Genomic DNA, 25170 nt, shown 5'->3' with positions numbered 1-25170 from the left:
TAACCAATTTTTTTTTTTTTTCTATGTTAGAAATCTTGCATATATATTTTTTTTGAGGGGGGGGGATATGTGTTTTTTTTATGTTATTACTAGGGCTATGACAACAGTATATTCTTTTCATTGTTTTGACTCTCGAGTATGTATCCGACACAGTTAGACACAATTAATCAACCGAGAATCACATCACTCTACATAAAAACATATAAGATATCAATGGATATATATATATATATACCTCGGAATCAAAACAAGGAAAAGAATATGCTGTTGTCATAACCCTAGTTATTACATGTGGTTTTACGTCCTTGACTTAAGGTTAGTGGTAAAAAAAAAGTTTGGTTAACTGCCCTAAAATCTAGAATGTCCCGGAAATGGGTAATCAGTTTATGTTAAATTTATATACAAAACTGAGTCCTCACTCTAAATTCTAGAATAATAAATCTTTTTTTCTTTCCACTACATTTTTCAGGGTGTTCACATGTAATCACCTAAAAAGGTGGAATTTCAACTTTTGGGGTTGGGGAGGAGTTGATTTAGGTGTAATCTTCACAGAGATTTTTTATTTTTTAATCGAGTCACGAAAACTTCTTTGAATTTGAGTTGCTTGTCAACAACGGAGAGTAAAAGTCAGGCGAGAAAGCATGAGTAAAGAACACAATGGTTGTTAGGTTTTGAAAAAAAAAAAAAGCATGATTTCTTTTTTGTATTTGGATTCTTCAAACTACTTTTCTCATTTTCAGTGTTATTTTCACAAACGTTTCATCCCATCTAATCTCTGGACTTCTCCAGGTGTATCTTGTCGAACAAGGAAATCTTACTGTCAAACTTGGGAATTTGCAGAGAGTTTAGAATGAAACCCTTTATTTAATCCACTGAGATAGAATGCTTTTTTCTATCAGCCATGAGTGGACAGAAGTCCTAAGTAGTTCACAATTGTATTTTGAGCATCGCCTGCTCTGAAGATTGAACCTTCAACCTTCAGAAATGACACTCAAAATACAAATAAAAATACAATTGTGAATTACTTAGCAATTCCACCCGATTATGGATGATTGAACAAGAGCATGGTAGTAAGAGTACCATTCACAATTCTGTGCAGATTCCCAAGTTTGACAAGATACACCTGAAGAAGGTTGGAGGTTACATCGACCAAAACGTTGTGAAAGTAACACGCAAGATGAGAACAATAGTTCGAAGAATTCAAATAATATGAAAAATCAATCGTGATGTAAAAAATTCAAAAACATGATTTTCGTTTAAAAAAAAATTCAAAATGATTTTCTTTTCAAAAAAAAAAAAAAATTCAAAATGATTTTCTTTTCAAAAACAAAAAATTCAGAATGATTTTCTTTTCAAAAAAAAAAAAAATTCAAAATGATTTTCTTTTCAAAAAAAAAAAAAAAATTCAAAATGATTTTCTTTTCAAAAAAAAAATTCAAAATGATTTTCTTTTCAAAAACAAAAAATTCAAAATGATTTTCTTTTCAAAAACAAAAAATTCAAAATGATTTTCTTTTCAAAAAAAAAAAAAAATTCAAAATGATTTTCTTTTCAAAAAAAAAAATTCAAAATGATTTTCTTTTCAAAAAAAAAAATCAAAATGATTTTCCTTTAAAAAAAAAAAATTCAAAATGATTTTCTTTTCAAAAAAAAAAATTCAAAATGATTTTCTTTTCAAAAAAAAAAAAAAATTCAAAATGATTTTCTTTTCAAAAAAAAAATTCAAAATGATTTTCTTTTCAAAAAAAAAAATTCAAAATGATTTTCTTTTCAAAAAAAAAAAAATTCAAAATGATTTTCTTTTCAAAAAAAAAAATCAAAATGATTTTCTTTTCAAAAAAAAAAAATTCAAAATGATTTTCTTTTCAAAAAAAAAAATTCAAAATGATTTTCTTTTCAAAAAAAAAAATCAAAATGATTTTCTTTTCAAAAAAAAAAATCAAAATGATTTTCCTTTAAAAAAAAAAATTCAAAATGATTTTCTTTTCAAAAAAAAAAATTCAAAATGATTTTCTTTTCAAAAAAAAAAAAAAATTCAAAATGATTTTCTTTTCAAAAAAAAAAAAAATTCAAAATGATTTTCTTTTCAAAAAAAAAAAAAATTCAAAATGATTTTCCTTTAAAAAAAAAAAAAATTCAAAATGATTTTCTTTTCAAAAAAAAAAAAAAATCACAGCGGAATTAATTTTGATCAAATCATTCAAGTGGACGTAATTATTTCAATTTCAAATACATTTTTTGAAGTATCCAAGATATTCTTTGACTATTATGGAAAAATGGGGAGCTGCAAGGGGACAGGAAAAAAAAGGTAATCAAGTCTATTTATTTAAACAGAAACATATCTAGCATATAAAGTTATCTTTTAGTCAGACTCAAATAGTAATCTGTCATATCGATACTTGATTCAGACTAGCCTATCATTTGTTTTTGCTTTTTATTTTCACTGTGACATTGACACAAGTATATTTTATTTCATTTTAGTTTTTGTCTGAAAATACTTATTCCAACTAAGGAAACTGTTAGGATCAAGACTTTTTCCTTTACTCATCAAAACAGATTAAAGGGAAGTTATCAGGTGCAGTTATACAAAGTTCTTCAAAAATAACTGCAATGATGTCTGTGTATGCGGATTTTGTATCCACATTAATATTTATCCTAACATTAATGTCAAATACTAAAATTAACTTTTAAAATAAATCCTATTTCACAAAATAATTTGATTACGAAATTAGATTAATATTTTCAAATCTTGTTTTTTTTAAATCTTTTTAGGGATGTATGTTTGTAAACACAAAGGGAATTATAACTCATGAGCTAACATTGCCAGCTTGCTGTCATTTCGCAAAGTTCACTACTTGAAACCAAATTTTAAATAGATTTTTCAGTCATAAGTTTTTTGTAAACATGAGATAAAAACTTTTACATTTATTTATATAAATTGATAAACATTAAAATGTATTTGTACAAATAGATAAATATTAACATTTTGGTAATTTTGATACAAATTTATTTATTTTTTATTTTTTAAATAAGAAATGAATAGAAAATCAAAGAAATAAATTTTCTTTCATGATGACGTGTACAGTGGGAGGCTTTTTTAAAAACGATACAAAAGAAAATTTGTTATTGTGAAAGAGAGTGGGTGGAGGAGAGAGAGTGGGAGTGCGAGAACCAACTCCTCTCCCTCTATGCATATCTTTCTTTCTAGCTAAGATATACTTGTTCCGTTTAAATTACCTCCCTTGAAACTTAATGAACATCCTTTTAAGAAAATTTAAGTCATTTATCCTTTTATTTTTTATTAAATCGCTTTAATTACTGTTATAAGACAATAAAAATAACTGCTAAGGAGTCAAAATTGATAAGTTTGGCAGACGTAAGTCGACTAAATGTATTATTCGTATGCATTCGCAAATATACATTTATACCTTGAAGTTCATTTTTAACTATTTCTAATTCCTCTGATGATAGCTCAAATGGGAATGACAAAGGCTAGAGTGCTAAATGTTTTGGTTTCGATTTTATCACAAGTCATTTTGATTTTTTTTTTACTTTTGAAATTACTACTATATATTGAGTACCATATAATATATAATAATCGATAGAGAATTGATTCTGTAATAATAAATAGGAAATGTGCAAACATTAATTTATTATAGACTAACATTAACAAATATTATTAAATATTAACAAATAATATGCAAGTTAGGCATTCCAATATTCATCTATGGATCATTCGTCAGTATTGTATATGCCGTATTTCAAAATGCTATCTTGTGTTATTGATGTAAATACCAGTAATACATTTTGATAATAATATAGGAGTGATCTATCTATATATATATATATATGTATACACAGGGTGGTCGCTAGAAAAGCCGGGAAATTTGAAGGTCAGCTTAGATCATGAATAAAATGTGTGATTACTATTTTTTGATTGGTTCTTTTGTTGGTTTTCTAAGTTGAGACGCTGCAGTGAAGTGCACAGACGACATTTTGAGTATCTATGAGTATAATATAACATTTGTCTTTGAAAAAACTTTGTAAAAATTATTCTTTGTAAAAATAAATCGTTGTTTGACAAATTTCCCGCTTTTCTAGACACCACCCTGTATATATTAGTGATGGGACGATTCCAATATATTTCCTGATTCTGATACAATTACTGATTCCAATTCTTTTTAAATCACTAAATATTTTGCTATAGTTGTTTTTTCTTAGGAGTGGGAGGGTGGATTATTGCAAATACGTGCGTAATATCTTAAGACACTCGTGGTGAGTAAGAGAAAAAGTCTTCACTCTAAAAGTTTTCTTTTCCAAAATAGAAACCGATGTAAAATAGCACAGTGGAAGAAATAAACAAAAAAAGGTAATTCCGAATCAAATATCAATATATGTCAAACAGATTGCTATTTGGGTCTGACTTAAAAAATTTGACATGATAGCTTTATGTGTTACACATGCACACACAAGGTTTACTTTTGTCATTTTGCTTTCCAGTCGAGTGAAGGCTGTAGAGGTTTATTTGTAGGAATGCATTCAAAGAGACAGGGATTTAGAGGCTTTTAGACTTTTCCTGCCTTATTCGCAACAAGGAACTAAGAAGGCTGACGGCGGCAAGCAATCCAAAGATAAACATGATGAAAATGGGGAGACGGAAGACATTCTCTATGCCAAAGAGAAGAAAAACGATGACGCAGATGTAGAGCCCAAAGGAGATGAAGCCTCTGCTTAACCTGTGTAAGAAATATGAAAAAAATTAAGATATAAAATGGCATATGGTAAACATTCAGTAAAAATAAAGATTTTATAACTTAAATCAATAAAACGAATGTTAATTTTGAAATGTATTTTTTTTTTAGTTGATGGGACAATTCGATTTTGGAACAATTTATTTTAAATTGGGTGCAGTTCGGAATTTTATAGTTAATCAACATCAGATTAATTACCAATCGCTACGACTTTAAAATATTTTATGTCACAAAACGTTTATCCATAAAATAAAAAAAAAATAGATGAAGTTGTAAAATAAAGTTGTTCCACAAAACATTTTACTCTAAGCAAAACTTGTGGACAGTATTGAGAGCTTTCAGAGCAAATATTTAAAAGAATCTTATTAGCTACAAAGTTACATGAATGTGATAAAAAAAAATTTCATGTTGGAGAGAGCAAAGGAAAAAGGAGAAACTAAAAATTTGAAACATTTTCGAATTTTTAGATTTTAATGGGGGGGGGGGGGAACAAATTATGAAAAACTTCACCTGAAAAAAATCAATTAACCACTATGGAAAATACCTGTGTTTGGCTAAGTACAAGTGACAATCTACACAATACAAACCAAACTATTGTTTTTTCTTTTTATCCTAACCAAACCCAAGTTTTATTTTAAATTTGCAGCAAAAATGTATCCTAAAACATTAAATATGGTTTCCATACTTCATTTTATTGTAGGAATAATTTTTTTTTTTTTAATTTTAGCAAATTCTTTTTTTGAGATATTTTTTGATAAATAAAGTTACGAGGGGCGTGCAATAAGTAATGCCCCTGACACACTTCCAGTTGTCTGATCTAACTGAAATTTTGGATGTGCAATGATTTATATCTCTACGGGTTATGTGGCAAATTACAGCTCTGAACTAATTGTGGTTTCTGTTTTACAGAACTGAGTCAGGTGTGAAATGGAACCTGTTGAATGTCGAGCAGTGATCCGGTTTTTGTATTTGAAAGGACGCACACCACAGGAGACTTTTGATGAAATGAAAGAAACTTATGGTGATAATGCCTCATCATATGACCTTGTAATACACTGGCATCGTGAATTCAAACATGGCCGAAAGTCTGTGGAAACAGCTCCCAGACCTGGTCGCCCCCCTTCTGCCATTGATGAGGCATCTGTCCGTCAAGTTGAGGCTGCCATTTTGGAAGATCGGTGCATTACTATTCGACAAATAGCCCAAGATGTTAAGATTAGTATAGGGTCTGTGGAAACTATCATTCATGACCATTTGTATATGCATAAGGTGTCTGCCAGATGGATTCCCAGGTTGCTCACACCATTCCAGAAGTGAGAACGCGTCGAGTGCTCGAGAATGAATTTGGAGATGTACCAAGAAGATGAGTCAAAGTTTTTCAAAAGACTGCTACACAGGATGAAACCTGTGTCCATCACTATGATCCAGAGACCAAAGCCCAGTCAATGCAGTGGAAGCACTTGGACATCACCTCCAAAGAAAGCAAGGGTGCAGCCCTCCGCTGGCATGGTCATGCTCACAGTCTTCTGGGACCAGGATGGAGTAATGATGACAGATTTCCTGGCAAAGGGTACCACAATTACAGGAGCCTATTATGCTTCACTTTTGAGGAAATTAAGGGAAGCTATCAAAATCAAGAGGCGGGGCAAGATCAGCAAAGGTACCCTCCTCCTACGGGACAACGCACCGGTCCACAACTTGCATGTCGCCAGATCAGAAGCACAGGCGTGTGGTTATGAAATCCTTCCCCATCCTCCCTACTCTCCTGACCTTGCATCCTCTGACTTTCACCTCTTCCCAGCTATGAAGTTGTTTTTGAAAGGAAAGCATTTCCCAGATGATGCAGCCTTGATTTCTGAAGTCACGTCGTGGTTGGAGGACCAACCTGGGGTGTTCTACAAAAACGGTCTCCAGAACTGCATCAAACGATGGGAGAAATGCATAACTCTGAGTGGTTCCTATGCAGAGAAAGACTAATAACTGTGCCAAGTTTCGTTGCTCTACTGCTATGGGAAGTGGGTCAGGGGCATTACTTATTGCATGCCCCTCGTATGAAACAAAACTTTTACTCTAAAAAAAAACTTGTGGACATTCCACCTGGGCAATGCTGGGTAACAGGTTCTGCTAGTATATATACCTAGTGCAAAGGTGTATGTGTGCTTCAGCATTACATTTATCAGTTGCCGAACTGTAGATTCAGAATAAGCACCTTCAAACCAATGTTTTTATATGAGGTGCCTTCAATAAGTTTCCAGACTTTTTTTTGCACAGGCATTTAAAATTGTTGTAGACTTTTGAAAATTCAATATGTTATTGCTATACATCTTAGGAGATGACTGACCAATTTTTATGATTTCAGGTTCAAATGAACAGCTACAGAAGGAATTGGAATACACTCTACTAAAGCCTGATTGTCACAACTGGTGAATTTCAATAATGCAATCTGGACGTGAAGACACTTTAGAAGACCAAAATGCAATAAAATTCTTTTTTAAACTTAGAAAAAATGCCACCGAAATGTATGGAATACTTCAGACTACTTTTGGACCATCTTACATGAATCGAGCATCAGTTTTTTGAGTGGCATCAGATATACTAGGAAGGCAAGGAGTCTGTGAGGGATGATGAGAGGTGTGGGAGGAGTAAGAAGTCAGAATACCATAGTTGATTGGCCAAATAAAGAATTTCATGGATAAGGACCGTTGTGTGTCTATGGATGGAGAGTGCACAGTTTGATGTCATTGTGGGAACTGTATACACAATTATTTGTGAGGAGTGGAAGATTTGCGCAAAGTTTGTCCCAAGGGTGCAGTCTACAACTCCATTCTTGTCCGAGACTATTTGATCCAGATGGGCATCAAGGCAGTTCCTTATCCTCCCTGTGACTTTTGGTAATTCCTTAAGCTCAAGAAGAATCTTAGAGGCTGTCATTATGATGAAAGAGGTTGTGACAAGGGTCATTGACATGCTCACACAAGAAGGCTTTCATGGGACCTTCCAGAAGTTGTTGGAACGGTACAAGTGCATTGCAGCCGGAGGAGATTACTTCGAAGGTGACTAGAGTTTCATGTGTGTACTATCAGTAAAAGTGCCTACACAAGTCTGGAAACTAACTGAAGACCCCCTGTAAATGTCAGAAGTTGTTGAACTTTTTTCGATACTCATTATTTAAAATTCAAAGTTAGAAAACTACATTGGAATCGAATGTTCAGACTATTGTAGTGTTCTCATTTTGGTTTAATATTGTTTAACATTCGCAGACTAAACAACATACTTTAAAAAAACTATTTTCACAACTTATCATTGTGCGTATGCAACATAAAAATGATAAAATGATGTGGTGGATAGGTTAGTGGTTGGTGCACCAGCCCACATGTGGCAGCAATACTCTATGCATGGGCAAATGATGGCTTTGTAGAGATATAATATACTGGTAGGTGTGAAATGTTTCTTAGTATGGTAGCGAACTCCTTCATTCTTTGCAGCAGACTTGGCAGCATAGTCTATGCATTTATTTCAATTAATGTTACCTGAGAATGTCAGATGGAAGAATTTGAACGATTTAGTTTTATGTCTGTGCCGTTATTCCTTTTTTTGTTTCCACTTATTTCTCTGATCCTGAATATGACCTTAAACTATATCCGATGGTGAGGCCCTAGCTTGGACCCACCCTTTAATTGCCGTTGCTCCCAGGTCCACTCTGACCCAGAGTGGTAGTACATGTTAGGGTCCCAACTATGGATTAAAACTTGCACTGACAAAAAAAAAAATCAAATATATTCTATTAAAAATTTTTTTCTTCTAAATCACTGGATTCGGCATTAAATAACCTGAAAAGGGTTGATATGCCATAAAACAAAAACAACCAACTTATTTCTCAAACGATATCGAATCCTTCGTTCATGTAGATCAGGTAATCCTAAGACACAATCTTTGTGAGCTCTATGCAAAAGTTCAACTTGCTTAATAATGACAAGAAACAAACATACGTAATGGCATTTGTCATTGTACTTACCTTCCCATGAGAACAAATTTATCACAGAAGAAGAATACTGCAATACAAACTGGTGCAATGAGACCATATATTTGGCTCGGATCTGGCGACAGCTGAAGCGAATACCTGAAATTTATAAAAAAAAAAATCATACTCAATTTATATCAATTTCATATCCGTTTTACATACTGGCTTTTAGAGACTGAATTCCAAACTAATCTTGTTCTGGCCAGGTCTTTATTTATCCCTCTTTCTATCAAATCCATCTTTATCACATCTTTTGCTTGGCCTTTCTCAACTGTTCTGCATCTACTAACCCAAGAACTCTCATCCATTCTTTTAATGTGACCAAACCAACAAAGTCTCCTGTTCTGCACACATCTACATATACTCTCTAAATTTAACCTTCCACTGGAATCATCCTCAGAATTAAGCCTATCTTTAAAGACTCACATGACACATTTATCGCATTATTCTCATATTTTCATATCATTCCTCTTCATGCAATGCATGTCCTCAACCCTCACACACCAGGTTTCATACATCATCATCACGTGGTTCATGCATGTCTGACAGAGTCTTCTCTTGATTGACACTGCTAATTCTTTGTTGGTTAATAATAACCAGATGAATACGGCATAATCACGTTGACACATCGGTTCCCATCAGATCACTGAAGTTAAGCAACATTGAGCCTGGTCAGTACTAAAATGGGTGCTGTATATGCTCTCCGCTTATCTCTACATTGTTTCCAGTTTTCCTGCACTTCTTGCCACTGGACTCAAGCAGTGCCGATTCAGGAGAAGTGTGGCTGGAGATTGTGCAACTTTTGCCTCACAATTGCATGCGCAGCCGCCCTTACAGGAGGTATCCATTGTCTTTTCAGACTGAATGGAGGCGATGATGATGAATAACCAGAATTGAAATCAAGTTGAATTTAAATTTTTGTTTGAAAATTAGTTTCAATAAAGTTGTGTGATCTTTTCCATCCACTGTTTTTCTAATTAACGTAAACAATTAACGTAAACAATTAACGTATACAATCTGCTGCATGTGTTCGTCTCTCTAGTACCTCTTCTTCCAACTCAGCCTCCCATTCTCTCCACCTCCTTTTATGCACTGGAATAGTTTCATTTGCACCGAAATGGCAAGAGTCTGTGTTACTCATGCGTGATCGTCATGCAGAAAAGCAACTGTGAGTCAACATATTTTTTATTTCTTGTCAAGCGATCGAATCCTACAAAGGACACACGCTAAGTAACAATTTTTCTTAAATAAACATTGATCTTAGAAAATCTCTTTGATTTTGTGTTTTGTTGAAAATTAAAGTTTTTGAAACCAAATTTGGATGCTTATTTGACACAATCTTTGAACGTTCTTTCTCCTTTTCTTTCTTTCTTTTCTTTCTCCTTTTCTCTTTCTTTTTTCTTTCTTCTTTTCTTTCTTTCTTTCTCCTTTTCTTTCTTTCTTTCTTTCCCCCCCCCCATCTGTCTTTCTCTCTCTGTACATCTGTTTGTCGAGATATGCTCAGATAAGGATACTTCTCTCTACAAGTAAATCCTGACCAAATATATATATATAACTGACCCACTAAAAAAAAAAAAATATATATATATATATATAAAACAAGATAATATTCAAGACTCAAATAAAATCTCAGATCAGGTGGGGTTTAAGGACCCCAAAAAGAGTTGGGAACAAAAGGAACAGCTTTTGATCAACTCTGATTGGCCTTCACCTTCACACACGCATATTGCATTCTGTAAGCAAACATAAAAAACGAGTTGTTTGTTTTTTTCGCCAGCAAGATTTTTTTTAATGCGTTTCTTTTTTATTTACCTCTTTTTTTATTTTTTTTAAAAATAAAACTTTTTAATAAACAAACGACGTATAACTATGTTAGCTATTAATAGTTGTATTAATTTTTGGTAAATATTTAAATTTTTAAATAAAAAAAAAACATCCAAGTTGTTTTCATCACATAATATTAATATAGGAAAGTTTTATTTTTAAGAAAAGAGGTAGTGGAATAAATGTACATTTTTTAATGTAGGATACAAAACGTTTTGGGGGAAACGGAATTTTCTCAACATTAAAAACATGTTAAAATTGAGAATTTAGGACACTTATCTTTTCTGTCCAAGATGAATGAAGAAGAAATCTTTCTAGACCAAGGCAATTTTATGTATGTTTTTTTTAAAAAGTTTGTTTACAGAATCCCGTGTGTGTGTGTGTGTGTGCAAAGGTGATGTTGACTGAAAACTGTTACCCTTGTTTCCTTTCTTACTAGGGTCCTTAAACCCTAATTGATCCAAGATCTCCTTCGAATGGTTATATACTGTCTCTTATGAGGAATAGTGTATCGTTTCCTAATGATGTTAGCTCAAGTAACAACATGAAGCTGAATACTATGTCAGACTAGATGAATTCTTATCCTAAAATGCAATCAAGAAAATACAAAAAAATAAATAAAGCACAATTATACGATCAAATGAGACAAAGTAATAATCTTCATTGCTTTTTACTAAATCGAGCTTTGCGAGGTAAAGAGAGTCTTAAATGTGTGATGTAACCGTGTTAAACAAATAGCAGTTTCTTGTCAGCAAAGAAAAAAGAAGTTGCAACAATAAAATCCTTTGTTAGAAAAATATAAAATACTCATATTTCTCGCTTTGCGTTGCACGCTTCAGTCGGTAGACAGGAGGGGGAGTAGGAGGTGGGCAGATTTCAGTGACAGTGCAGAGACGACGACTCGTGGCTTCTGTCATCTTTTGACTCGCTTTTCTCTTGTCTCGCTTGTTTATATAGACCTGTTCTCTTGCAGGTGTTTAACTCTGGCAGCTGTGAAGTCAACTACTTGATCTATTCACCTCCAGTGACATCAGTTTTGACAGGTTTGCACTCATCAGCCAGTTACTTAGCCTGCCGACTACCTGTGTGTGTGTGTGTGTCTGCACACAGTCTCAACATGCAATAAATGAACACTATGTATTTTATAAAAAAAAATACAATGTTAGCCCCCAGGAAGAAGCCTCTAGATTTCTGAGAACTTATTGAAGTAAAATGGAAATAAAAAAAAAAAAAACATTTGGTTTTATGTAGATTTTAGGGTTGAATGCTTACACAAGTTTGAATGCTTACTGTAACATAGTCAATAATATGTAGAAATCCAACATGTTGGCGACTCCATCGCAAAGAAAGGGGAAAGTAATTTAACTCGCTATTACAGGTTTTAACAAAAGTCCTTTATTACTCCTTCTCTGGCCACGCATGACTTTTCGTCTAAGCTGTGACATCACATCACCCATGTGTCTAAGGTGATCATCGGTTTACACACACATTCTTCTTTTTGTAATCTTTTCCTTTTGCCTTGCTGTGACGTCACCTCACACACAGCTCAGTCATTTGCAGACAGCTGCTATCCATGCATCTGCGCTCTGTTATATTATTGGCTATAGTTAGAATTACTTACTAAATACCATCTTTGAGTGTTTTCGGTCTATATGCATAAGAGTTTGTCACTATACTCTAACATGATACTTGGTCTTACAAGTAAACCTAGACTAACAAAATATTCAGAATAGCATAGCGTTTGAAGCCCAAATAAAATCCCCACGACACACTCTACACTAACTCATACAAGTGATGTTACCTCAAGTAATAGCACTAAGATGAATACACCAACAGAACAGAAGAATCCTTGCCCTAGAATCTGACCAAAGCAAGAAAAAAACAAAACAAAAAAAAAATGCAACAACACCGTGGTTGATCGAGGAAAAGGAAAATAACATTCTTCACTGCTTTACTAAGTTTTGAGAGGTAGAGGTAATCTTAACTAAACACTCAGATATCTCGTATAGAAATTAAGTGTTAGCCTCAGGGAGAGACTCCTAAATTTCTGAGAAATTAATGAAGTAAAATGAAAACAAAAAAGAGTACTTGTACAGTTTAGTCAAGACATTAAAAAATGAAAATATCAAAAAATGTTTAAATTGTATGTATCCGTTATGGAATGAAGTTCTCCAAAAAAAAAAAAAAATTTCACTTAATTTCATTAAGTAGTTTTTTTTGTTTTTTTTTACAGCGAAAAAACAATTTATTATGATACCGAGCAAAATGTTCGATTCTTAGGAAAAAAAGCTAGTATTAAAGATGGGGAGAGAGTGTGAGCGCTTTAACTGGAGTTATCTCCCCGTTGCGTGTTCTATAATTCAAATAAAAAATTTTTTAAATCCAAGATGTCTGCCTTCAATGCGCTCTCATAAAAACGTGTTTTTCTGCTGTAAAAAAAAAAACAAAAAAACTACTCGATCAAATTAAGTGAAGTTTTTTTTCAGAGATCTTCAGTTCAAAACGGATACGTACAATATAACCTTTTTTTTGATATTTTCATTCTTTAATGTCTTGATTAAACTGTGCAAGTACCCTCCAAAATACCCTTGATACAGATATACACTATGCCATATGAGGAATAGTGCACCTTCTTCTAGTAATATTAACTCAAGTAACACCATCAAGATGAATACTCTACCAGACCAGAGGAATTCTTGTCCTGGAATCCAGCCAAACTAAGAGATGACCACAAGAAAGATAGACTATAACATAGTGTTAGATATTGGTAGAGCAATGCCAAAGGTTGGCAATTATTATGATTGCTATAATAATTTTATCTGCATTAAGAAGAATTTTAGAAGACAATAATTTAAAAATAGGTTGATCTCTAGAGTCTGACGTAGCAATGACGTAGAGGTCACTTAAAATGATGTGGGCTTTAGAGTAGGGCTTGAAAGACACATATCATTTTTTTATCTTATTAAAACATCTTAACATAAACAAGCCAAGCATGTGGGGTCCTCCTCCACATGTGAAAAATTTACTTTTACCATGACTAATGTTTGTGCAAAATTTCCAAAAAATAATCCAAGGCGTGGTTACTGAGAAAAGTGTGAACAAACGAATGGGAGTAAATTACTAAGTCCAATCCTTTGTTTGGGGAGCAATAATTTTATCTGCATTGTGCAACCAATATCTAACAATAGCTAAATGATCAACTGGAAAGAGGAAAGCAATATTCTTCACTGCTTGATTAATTGAAGCGTTGAGAGCTAAGGAGCATATTAAATTAACACTTGAATGTCTATGTATTTCATATAGAAATTGAGCGTTAGCCTTAGAAAAAATTCCTTTCGATTTCTAAGAACTTACTGAAGTAAAATTTAAAACAAAAAAGAGGGAAAATGTATTATTTTGTTTTATTTATAGATTTTAGACAGATAAGTCAAAATATCACTACGCCAAACTCATTTAGGTAGGTTAAAAGGACAAAATATTTTCCCGAGCTTGGTGGCCTCGTGGATGTGGATCTAAGTTCTAATATTTTATGCCACCAATTTTTTTTTTTTTTTTACATAGGCATCACCACTTATCAAGGTCCAAAGGCCACTCGAGGATAAGGGTTAAAGAGAGTACAGTAGTCAATTGGACAATATAGTAAGCGTTAGTAATGAAATTCTGTAAATTTGTTAACTTAAGTGGAACGCCTCATCAAGAACTTGTTTACGTTGGACTTGAAGACAACCATATTGTAGTCAGCATGGGTTCGAATTTCACATTATACATTTTTTTTTTTTTTTTACTATAGCGTTCCAGCAATTTCCTAGTTAATATCGATCATCATCATAAAACTAAATGATAATTTTTTTAAATAAAAAAAATGGACGAGAAATACTTAACAGTATTCAGATTACTATTTTTATCATGTATTTTGTTCTGACATTTTGGTCAATGTGACCTCCCTCCGACCTTCTTATTGAACTTGGGAGTCTTTATGGCAGCACGTGAATTTGTACAGAATTTTGGAGACTTTATTTAATCCACGAGAATAGCTTACTCTCATTCCGTTTTTCCTCCAGACCACCAGTAATTAACACATTAATAGAAAGAAATTAAGTCCCTATGAATGCCATTTCAGCAGTGTTCAGAGTAGGCAGTCAAACAGAGTATTCAACAACACAAACTTGGAATGATGATGCATTATAATCATTCCCTCACATAAAAGTTAGTGAATAAAAAAAAATTTTAAATAAATAAAAAATGGAGGAAAAATATTCAATAGATGTTCTTAACTTTGAATCTCGGCCATAAACTTGTAAAAAAATGGAGAAACCTGATGTAAGTGTGTACTTCGATCAGTAAAAATAAATAAGATAAACTTACGTAAGTTGTTTCTGCCAGGCAAGAAATGCAGGAAAGTTGAGCAAGAGCAGCCATTGCCACAAAATCCAGATAGTCTGGTGGATTGTGAAATTCAACAGGTCATCGGCTGAATGCGATTTATGGGCCATTATGCCAGCACTAATCACCTAAAGAAAAGCAGAAAGAAAAGAAAACATGACAAAAATGAAATAATGCTTAACAAAAACAAAAAAGGAAACTATTTGGCAAAAGTGCCATTCTGGCAGCTTTTAATATATCTTCTGTTGGGGACTGTTAGGGCTGTATCTAAAGATCATAACTGCTATTCTGAACGTTTTACTCACTAGCAGGGATACTCGGCATCACCCAGGATCCTAATTTATTATTCTGGGCTACATCATTTCTTACAAGCTGTATCTACTTCTTGTTATCTGGTAGTGTCTTTTTTTTTATTTAAGTTCTGTCATAACTCTATTCATGAATTTTTTTATTTTTACTTAGGAGTCATCACATATTAAGGCCCGGAGGCCACTCGAGGATAAGGGTTAATGTGTGTATTGTAGTCATTGGGACAGTTGCATAATAATTGTTTATAGAAGTAATTTGATATAATTAGATCATTTATGAGGATGGCTGAACAAGAACTTGTTTATGTTGGACTTGAAGATAATGATATTATAGTTAGCTGGAAAGCAGACCAGAGAAACAGAGTTACACAGGCAGGCAGTTCTAGAGAAGAAGCTTTGTTCATGGAATCCATGTTAAGGTTTAAGGCACTGACAGGAATTGGGGGAATTTATAGATAGTGATTTTCGCTTGACGAGTGATTTTTTGGGGAAGGATTAGTGAGGGGGGTGCAAAGATTGGAGCTCAGTCAGACACTTCAAATGAAAACTCCAGAAAAAAATAAAAGTAAAACTAAAAAAATCTGTTTTCTATCGTGAACTACAATATAGTGGAAAGGTCCACTTGATGGTTTCCAGTTTTGTGATTGGAAATTGACAAGTGATGCTAAAAAAAAACAAAAACATTTTAGGTAAGATGTCTCTTTTTGGCTGCGCGATTAAGGATTTGCTCTCACCATTTTAAAAAATTAGGGGAGGGGAAGGCAGGGCACATGTTCTACTTTTTTAGGCAATGATCTTTTTTCATGATTTGTGCTATATAGTGGGAGGGAGTGATTATAAGCAGGATCAATATAACTGATGTCTCTCTACCATTGTGACATGTCAGTATATATGCATACATATATATATATATATATATATATATACACACACACACACACACACACACACTGACATACACACGTGTGTTAACATTATGTGATCGTCTAGTTCCTTGAATATTTATTGATCGTCGTCTCCAGTGTTCATGTGTGTGTGGCTATTTTTTATAACAGTGACAATGACAACTTACACTGCTCATCTTTACCAAAAGGATGGATAACTGGTTTCTTTCATGTTTCCTGAAATAAAAGACGCTTTTCATTCGAAAAGTAAAGACGTCAATTATATTTGAATATAATCATTAATTTCCATGCTGGGCACACTTGGTACAAGTCTGCATTTCACTATTTCGCCCTTCTGCGAACATTCAGTTCAAACCTTGGAACACAAGACCCTCATCTGTCCGCTAACGCATTGGATATCGAACTAATCTCTCTATGTGTATTTCTAACTATCTCGTTACGTCATTAACACCATGTGACCAAAGACAAAAATCAGATGCTCCACCTTCGTCACATATTTTTGTTTATGTTAATTACGAAAACGAACACATATAGAAAGTATCAGTTGAAATAGTTTGAACATGATTGGATGAACCCTTTCCCAATTTAGACGTCCAAGGGCCACTGCCTCATTACGCGCCCCCATTTGCGCACCACTAGCGTGGTTAGTTGTTTATAACATATCAACCTTTTTCAGGTTATTTAATGTCAAATCTGGAAAAAAATTTTTGCCTTCAACTTATTTTTATATCTTCAAATATTTATTCATAATGTTTTTTTTTTTTGTTTTTTTATGGCATATCAATCCTTTTCAGGTTCAATCATTTTAGCAAAAAGTTTTTATGCTCCAAGTTCTTTATATCTTCAAATATTTATTCATGTTTTGGTTTCATTATTTTGTAAAAGAAAAATTGTTTTAGTTTTTGACTTTGCAGAATATGATTGAAAAGAGAAAGAAAAAACAATAACATCAACGTCTGGTGCATTTGTGTTAGGAAGCTGATATCTTCAGACAGCCTGATCTGGTAGCATCAGACCATTGGTGTGGAGTCAACCTTTATTAGTGACTATCCTGGCTGCCCAGCGTTTCCCAGGTGTTTGGTGCGTATTGAGCAAAAAAAAAAAAAAAAGTGGTAGTTGGCAGGCAGGCTCGAACCCATATTGCGAAGGAGGAAAAGAATGTAAAAAAAAAATGTGACGTCTTTGCTGTTGCGTCCATCACCAAACCGGAAGTGATGAAAAAAGGGAGGACTTTCAAAAACATGGGTGAAAAAAGCAACCCCTCTCTGTAGAAAAGTGCCCAATTGAGGCTGAAGGAATTAATGTTTTTGGTCAATTTTTCGATATTTGTCATCCGAAGGGTCAAGCTTTAAAAATGGAGCTTGTTTTTGGTTTTGGTCACTTAATTGAGTTTTCAAGGGTTCTAGTATTTGTTTCTTGTTAGTTTCATTTTGGTTTGTTTTTAAAGTTTCAATTAGATTTTTGAGTTCAGAAACTAATTTATTGAGTAACTCTTGGTAGTTTATTTGGTTAGTTTGGCTTGAATTTTTTGTGATGTTTGCATAGGTGTTTACTTTTTGGTAGGAATCTACCATTTTCCTTGCTTCATGGAAGAAGATATTGTCTTTATATTTTACTTCCCCAATTTCTTTTTCGTTTTGGAAGGTTTTGCATGTTTTGGAGTATGCTGGATGGTTTTCCAGGCAATTTGGGCATTTAGTTTCATTGGGGCATTCATTTTCTATGTGGTTGGGTTCTTTTAGGCCACATTTTCCACATGTTTTGTGCCCTCTGGTGCCCATATTTTTGGCACTTAAAACATCTCAGAGGGGCTGGTACATATATTTCCACTTTTTCGATTGTATACCCAATTTTAACCTCTTTTCGAATTTTAGGGGTATTGAATGTTAATATGTACGTTGTTGTAGGTATGGATTGATCGTTCCTTTTTATATTGATTCGCACATGATCAATCACTCCCTGTTTTCTTAGGGCATTTTTGATTTCGTCCGATGTAGCTAAGGTTAGTTCATGGCTTCTTATGACGCCTTTAGAGGTATTTAACCTTTCGTGGGCAGAAGTTTTGCATTTATAAATATGGAATTTTTCCATTCCTAGGAGATTCTTTGTGTCTTTGTGGTTGTCTACTGTAATCAGTAGGTTGCCATTTTTCATTTTTTTTTACCGCTTTAGGGTTGCTATTTTGAGTTAGTATTTTTTCAATTAGGAATGGAGATAGATCGCTGGCCTTTTTTTCTTCCAAGGTTTCAATTACTATGAATCTTGGGAAGTTTTCTCTATCAATATGTTCAAATTCTTGCTCACTGTCTGAGCTGGTAACATCTGAAACGTCAGAGTGGGTTCTTTTCGTTTTTCTGGGTTTTTAATTATTAGATCCATATACTTGATTTGTTTTTTCATCTTTCTTGCTCCTCACCCTCCTTGGAGCCCAAATGTGGGAGATGTTAGGGGGGAAACCCATTCGCCCTTTCATCCCAAGGATACAAAAAAGATATACTCAATCGGTTGAGTTCGTGCCATCACTTCCTGATTCCTCCTTTAGTTTAATTTTCCCAGTTTAAGAGAAACATCGGGAAGGGAACAGTTGTGTGGTTTTATCTCAGCAATTGATTGACCATTGCCACCGCCTTCTAACACTTATTTGGTTTGCTTATGTTTATAGTAAGAGTAAGATGTTGTATTATCTTTAATTTTTTCCTTGATGTTGCAATTAGCATTTGCCAGTGTAAGTGTTAGGGCTTGGCGTGACTAGCCGATTGATCAGATCGGGTCGCTCTGACCTTCCGTCTAGTCGAGGTAAAGGCCGAAGTGATATGTTGCAGGGCCACAACTTTTTTTCCCCTAGTTATAGGCTGCTCAACCACCAGGATCCCATCCCAAGACATTATGGGTTGCTACCTACGGCCAACAGGTAGCCCCATTGAGGGACTTCCACTCTCTATAGGGGGGCAGTCGGCATATTCTGATACCCTGCCAACAGGGTCTGGTGAAATCTGTTTTATTTCTTCAAATAAACATTCTTGGATTTTAGTTTGGTTGTTTTTATTTTCTTAATCATGAGTTTGGTTTGCTGTTCTTGGTGGATTGTTGTTTCCATTTTCGGCCTTGCAGAAAATAATTGAGTTTTGTAAAGGAAAATGTTGTATTATTGGCTGGGCTGTTTTAGTTTAGGAAGCCAATAACGAAGTGGGGGGGGGATAAAGGGGGACGGAGGGGAAGGGGGGGCTGTTGTTTTTGTTTTTGCAGAACATATTTAAGTTTTACAAAAGAGGATAGAAAACAAAAATAGAAATTCAATTTAGGTGTATTTCGTCTCAGGAAGTCAAAAGATCTGGCAGCACCAGATACTGATCTTGTGAAAATCCGTCGCCTGTGTTGAAAGTTTTAAGCAGACATACAAACATACATGCATACAATTAAACAGACAGGTGAGATTTATATTAAAGATGGGACGATTCCAATATTTTTTCTACTTCTGATACAATTATCGATTCTGTTTTAAATTCTTGATTCCAATACAATTCCTGATTCTAAAATTGCCTAATTGTCTTTCTTTTTATTTTTTTTAAAGAGAGAGGGGAGAGGAGCAGAAAGTCCCCACTTATTTTCAAATGTAGATAAATCTTTTTTTATTGATGTTTTCCTTTTATGTATTGTATCCAAGATTTTGATAAACTTGTGAGATTTTTATCTATACTTTTTCACCTGTCCCACTTTTTGTTTCTGATTTATCCATTCATGCAATTTCATTTTACCTGTGCCATTTTTTACCTTAATTAGTTATTATGAAATAGACATTTTATTTTTCCTCATAGTTTAAAAGCAATAAATATTCATCATTTTACCGTTAGTAACAGCAATGGAAAATTAAGTTTTTAAACAAAAAAATTCAAAGAATCATTTTCGACATTGAATATTAGGCTAAGATTTATCCAATTCTGATATCAATTCCGATGCCCTAAAAAATGTTGATATCTTTTCGATTCCCAATTAACCACCCCAACACAAGTTACTATTAGTGGTAATGCGTGTTAAGGCGAAGATTAAACAAAGTCTATCACTAACAAAATAAAAGAATTTAAACATTTGAAAATATTAATTGCTTGAAGCATAAAAAAACTTTTATGAAAATGACGGTGTTAAAAAAGTTGATGTCATGAAAAAAAATTTTTTAAATTGATGATAATGATGTTTCTTACGTAATCATACCTTAAAGAAATATAAAACATAACACAGGAAGAGACTAATAGTTCCGCACACTGAATAGGCCAAAGCCATAGCTGCCATCAGCACTGTAAGGGCCAAAAAACGGCAAAATCCGACAAGCAACGGATTTTCAGGAATCCTGAAAAAGAAAGAAAAAAGATTCTTTATTACTTATCGCAGAATATAAATATGACTCGACAGATGTGATGAGTAGGGCTATGACAACAGAATATTCTTTTCGTTGTTTTGACTCGAGTATATTTTATATGTTTTTATATACAGTATTGTGGTTTTCAGTTGATTAACTGTGTCAGATATATACTCAAGAGTCAAAAGGGCGATGAGAATATTCTGTTATCCCAGCCCTAGTGATGAGGAATATATATACTAACAACATCTCAGCTGGCAAATTGATATTTGATTCTGCCTAGTCGGTGAAATACGGATTATTCAATGCACGTTCTTTTAAATAAAATAAAAAAATTCAATCAATTTTATCAATCTCATATTCTATCCAACCTGATAATTCTTTCAGTAATAGAAACTTACAGAGATTCACCGTTTGTTATGAAAAAAAAATAATAAATAAAATGGCTCGAAGCCGAACACCGAAGGAGAAAAAGAATGTGAAAAAAAGAAAAAAAAGTGTCTGTAAGCAGGTAGGCTCGAACCCATGACACAATGTGAAGAAAAGAAATCCTGACAGCTTACTGCTACATTAAAACGCCAGAGAAATCGAAAAGCATTGAAATTTAGAAAAAAAAAAAAATTGACAGAAAGTGAAAGTTAAGTGAAGGAGTTCATGCTGTTAGCCAGCTAAGCTTTCTGCATGCCATATTCTTTCCCCATGATATTGGGGGAAAACAGCTCTCTGCTAAAAGGGAGTGTCCAAATGAATAGCAATTGTCTAATATGAGGGGATTCACCACAGTGATCAAAGCTAATTGCTTTCTGCACGTCTCGGCCAAGGCAGATGTCTTAGCTCCGATATTAGTTTCGCTTTTATACAAGAAAGCTGAACAAACACTCAAGAGGGTGGAATAACAGGAATTTTATAAAAGTCGATCAAAATAAATCTACAGATGACGTCTGTTTACAAATTGCAGATATTACAATCTAGGGAGTATATAAAAAGTTCTAAAATATAGTACCCCCACCCAAGACCCCTGGCGAAAAAAGCCTTTCTTGGACATACAAAAACGTGCGCGTCCGTTTTGTCTTTTATATATATACTAGCGAGGGGAACCCGGCATTGCCCGGGTGTTTGGAGGTGTGTGTGGTTTTGGGTAAATCAAAACTCCGGGGACGGGGGGTGAGGGGGTTGGGGCTTTAAAATAAAACCGATCAAACCGGAAGCCCTGAGGCGAAGTTTGAAAATAAAATCGGGCAGCCAGAATGAATTAGCGAAAGATGTTTGAATTTATTTAAGTAAGAACGAAATTGACAGGTGCACGCCTGGAAGTCATCGAGCGTTACGACTATATATATATATATATATATATATAAATTATTGGTTACATATCTGCATACATGTTTCAATGGAATCAAAAAGACCCCCTGATGAAGTGGTCTCTTTGAATTGAGATTCCACTGGAACAAGTATGTACATATGTAACTAATAATGTTTGTATAATAAACAGATTATATACCAACTCTGTCCTCCATTGAGCACTTTTTAATAATCATGCAAGTTTCATTGGATTTACATCTAGGAAACCAATCTATACAATCTACTACAAGAAGTTTAGAACACAAAACCTTGTGGTTAGAAATAACTCCTCACCGGCTATAAAAATGTTGGAACAAACCAATGTAGTGTATAAATTCAAATGCTCTATGGAAGACTGTAACTCTGAAAATAATACACATACATTGGGCATACAAGGACAACGTTGTCCCAGCGAATAACCATGTATCTAATACTAGTGCTATATTTGATAAAAGAACATAACTGTTCCCCCTCCAATCTTAGAAAGGTCCACGTTGACAACATAAAAATTATACAACATAAAAATAATATTAAAAAATTAAAAATTCTTGAAGCGTCATAATATCTTCAAGAATTTTTAATTGTGGACTGTCTGGCCGTGCTTGCTAGAATCTTTTCTTTGACTATTGAGCAAATACATATGGGTGTAGCTCAGAGGCTAAGGAATGAGAGTGGAGAGTTGTATGTTTTGGTTTTAGCTGATGGCACCCAAGTCATATATATATTTTTAATCTTGATCACTACTATATAATAGGTTTAATATAATAATCAATTGAGAACTGTCTCTATCTAATAATAAATATCATATTTAAGCGTATCTTCTGACCGGGCAATGCCGGACGGCCTGCTAGTATATATATATATATATATATATATATATATATATATATATATACTGAACAGCAAATTGTTGGTCTTTTTGATAAACTTCAAGTACGCTATCTCAGTAGATACATTTGCAATTTAAATGGCAGTGCTCATTGGTCAGTCATTCCAAAAATGGTTGGATCATTCTATTGTCCCAAAAAGTACCTGACTCTTGATGCAATCCTCTACCTGCATCAATCAGATTCGCCCTAAAATGGAGTATTGCTGCCACATATGGGGAGGTGCTCCTGCTGAGAGAACTCTTGCCATGACAGAGTACAAAACCAATTATCTTCTCTACAACCCTTTTCTCACAGAAGAGATGTTTCTACTTTTCTTATTTCCACTGTAGTTCCAATCTCTAGTTTCCCTAGTAAACTATTTCCAGCAAGAACATCTTTGCTGTTGTGTCCATCACCAAACAGGAAGTGACGAAGGTTTAAATTAAGGCTAGTCAAACGAAAAGAGGTGATGACTTCTGAAAATATCAGCGAAAAAAGTGACCCCCTCCCTATAGAAAAGTGCCCAGTTGAAGGTGAAGGAATTAATGTTTTTAGCTAATTTTTTGATATTTGTCATCCGAAGGGTCGAGCTTCAAAACGATACCGATCTCATGAAAATCCGTCACCTCTGTCGAAAGTTTTAGGCAGATGTGCACACATACATTTAAACAGACAGGTGAGATTTATATTACAGATATAACTAAAATCGGACAGAATTAATGTTTTTAGCCAATTTTTCGATATTTGTTGTACGAAGGGTCGAGCTTCAAAACAATACTGATCTCATGAAACTCCGTCACCTCTGTTGAAAGTTTTAGGCAGATGTACATACATCCAATCTGTGGAACACAATACAACAAGACTGCTTATCTGTTGACTATAACAAGGTCATCTTCGAGTATAATATCAATAAATACTTTTTTTTTTTACACAGTGATCACCACTTATCAAGGCCCGGAAGCCACTCAGGGATAAGGGTTATTGCAAGTACATTACGTTAGTGTGGAGATTTGATGAAGTGTTTACTTAAGGGGGCGGAATTTGTTAACATTGGACTTGAAGACATCCAAATTGTAGTCCGGTGGGAAGCAGGCAGACGGAACAGAGTTCCACAGGCATGCAGTTTTTTTTTTTTTTTTTTTTTTTTTTTACATAGGCATCACCACATTATCAAGGCCAAGAGGCCACTCAAGGATAAGGGTTAAAGAGTTTACAGTAGAAATTGGACAATATAGTAATCATTAGTAATGAAAATTTGGTAAATTATATGGAACGGCTCATCAAGAACTTATTTACGTTAGACTTGAAGACAACCATATTGTAGTCAGCTGGAAAGCAGGAAAACGTGCAATCTTCTTCAGTACTCAAATTTTGCCCATTTGTTTTACCTTTGCCAATCCTCTCTTCATCAGCCAACCGACAATCTCACTGATCATTATCCTCGAATAGCTTTTGACCTTAGTGACTCAATATTAGTATATAAAAACAAACAGGCTGACCAAAAACAGAGACTCTCTATGGTTGAACTTCTCTTCACCATCTGCTTCGTTCTGACTATTTCAAATAGGCCATCTCTTCTAATACATGGTACTACTCAATCAATCAGAGCTTTCTGGTTTTTTCATCTGGAATCCTTGTTTCCATTATGCTATATCAAGGATAGTTTAGTCTTCTGTGCTGCATGCATGTCCCTATATTGTCTATATTCAATCTTTCTCTAAGCTTATCAGATCTGAACTTGCTTTTAAGATTTGTGTTTCTGAAATCATTTCTATCCATGCAACGCATGCCCTCAATCCTCACCAGTCGAGTTCCACTTCTTTACATCATCAAACAGTATACACATACTTAACAGGCTCTTTTTTTTTTTTATCAAAACTGGTGCCGCTCTGCTAGTTAGTAATGACAAAAGTTCCCTAAACTTACTCCATCGACCTTGCTATCTCACAGGCACCTATATGCTCCACTGGCGTTTGATGCACGTTTTTAAGTAAAAAAGAAAATAAGTAAAAACACAGACTTACATTTTCGAGAAGACTGTAGAGAGAATGCGGAGAACGAGAGTCATGAACAATGCGTGGATGTAGACAATTGCAAAAGTGACCGCAGCCAGCAAAAGGGGAACGGTGGGACCCCACACACCTCGTTCCATCAAGCCCAATCCATCGTGATGAGGAATGATCCCATTTCCAAATTTGAAATGGCTGTAAGATGAAAAAGAATTAAACAAATAAATAAAATGTAGTTGAAGAACTATTATTCTAAAGCAAATGAAATTGAAATTATAATCTAAATCCATTGTATATAGTTTCAGTAAACCAAATATTCATCTTTATTATTATGCTTCACTAGTGTTCGTACTAATATTCATCTAAATGAATACTAGCATTTAATTGCTATTGCTCCCAGGTCCA

General features: G+C 34.0%; 1 protein-coding gene across 1 annotated transcript in view; it reads right to left on the bottom strand.

Moving 5' to 3' along the window:
- Nucleotides 1-4224: 4224 nt before the first annotated feature.
- Nucleotides 4225-25170, bottom strand: part of LOC145243374 (GPI inositol-deacylase-like) — a 505392-nt gene continuing 484446 nt past the window's right edge. The window contains exons 23-27 of the mRNA XM_080106197.1: nt 24781-24960; nt 20402-20537; nt 14962-15107; nt 8767-8871; nt 4225-4736 (exon numbers count right to left, since the gene is read on the bottom strand). Of these exons, the coding sequence (XP_079962323.1) occupies nt 4556-4736; nt 8767-8871; nt 14962-15107; nt 20402-20537; nt 24781-24960 (748 nt within the window). The 3' untranslated portion in view covers nt 4225-4555. The remainder of the gene's footprint in view (nt 4737-8766; nt 8872-14961; nt 15108-20401; nt 20538-24780; nt 24961-25170) is intronic.

Source organism: Euprymna scolopes, chromosome 22 (assembly GCF_053919585.1).
Source record: "Euprymna scolopes isolate OS-2025 chromosome 22, ASM5391958v1, whole genome shotgun sequence".
NCBI classification, from domain to species: domain Eukaryota; kingdom Metazoa; phylum Mollusca; class Cephalopoda; order Sepiida; family Sepiolidae; genus Euprymna; species Euprymna scolopes.
Note: the sequence above shows the minus strand (reverse complement) of the source record. Positions and strands in the feature narration are given on the sequence as shown.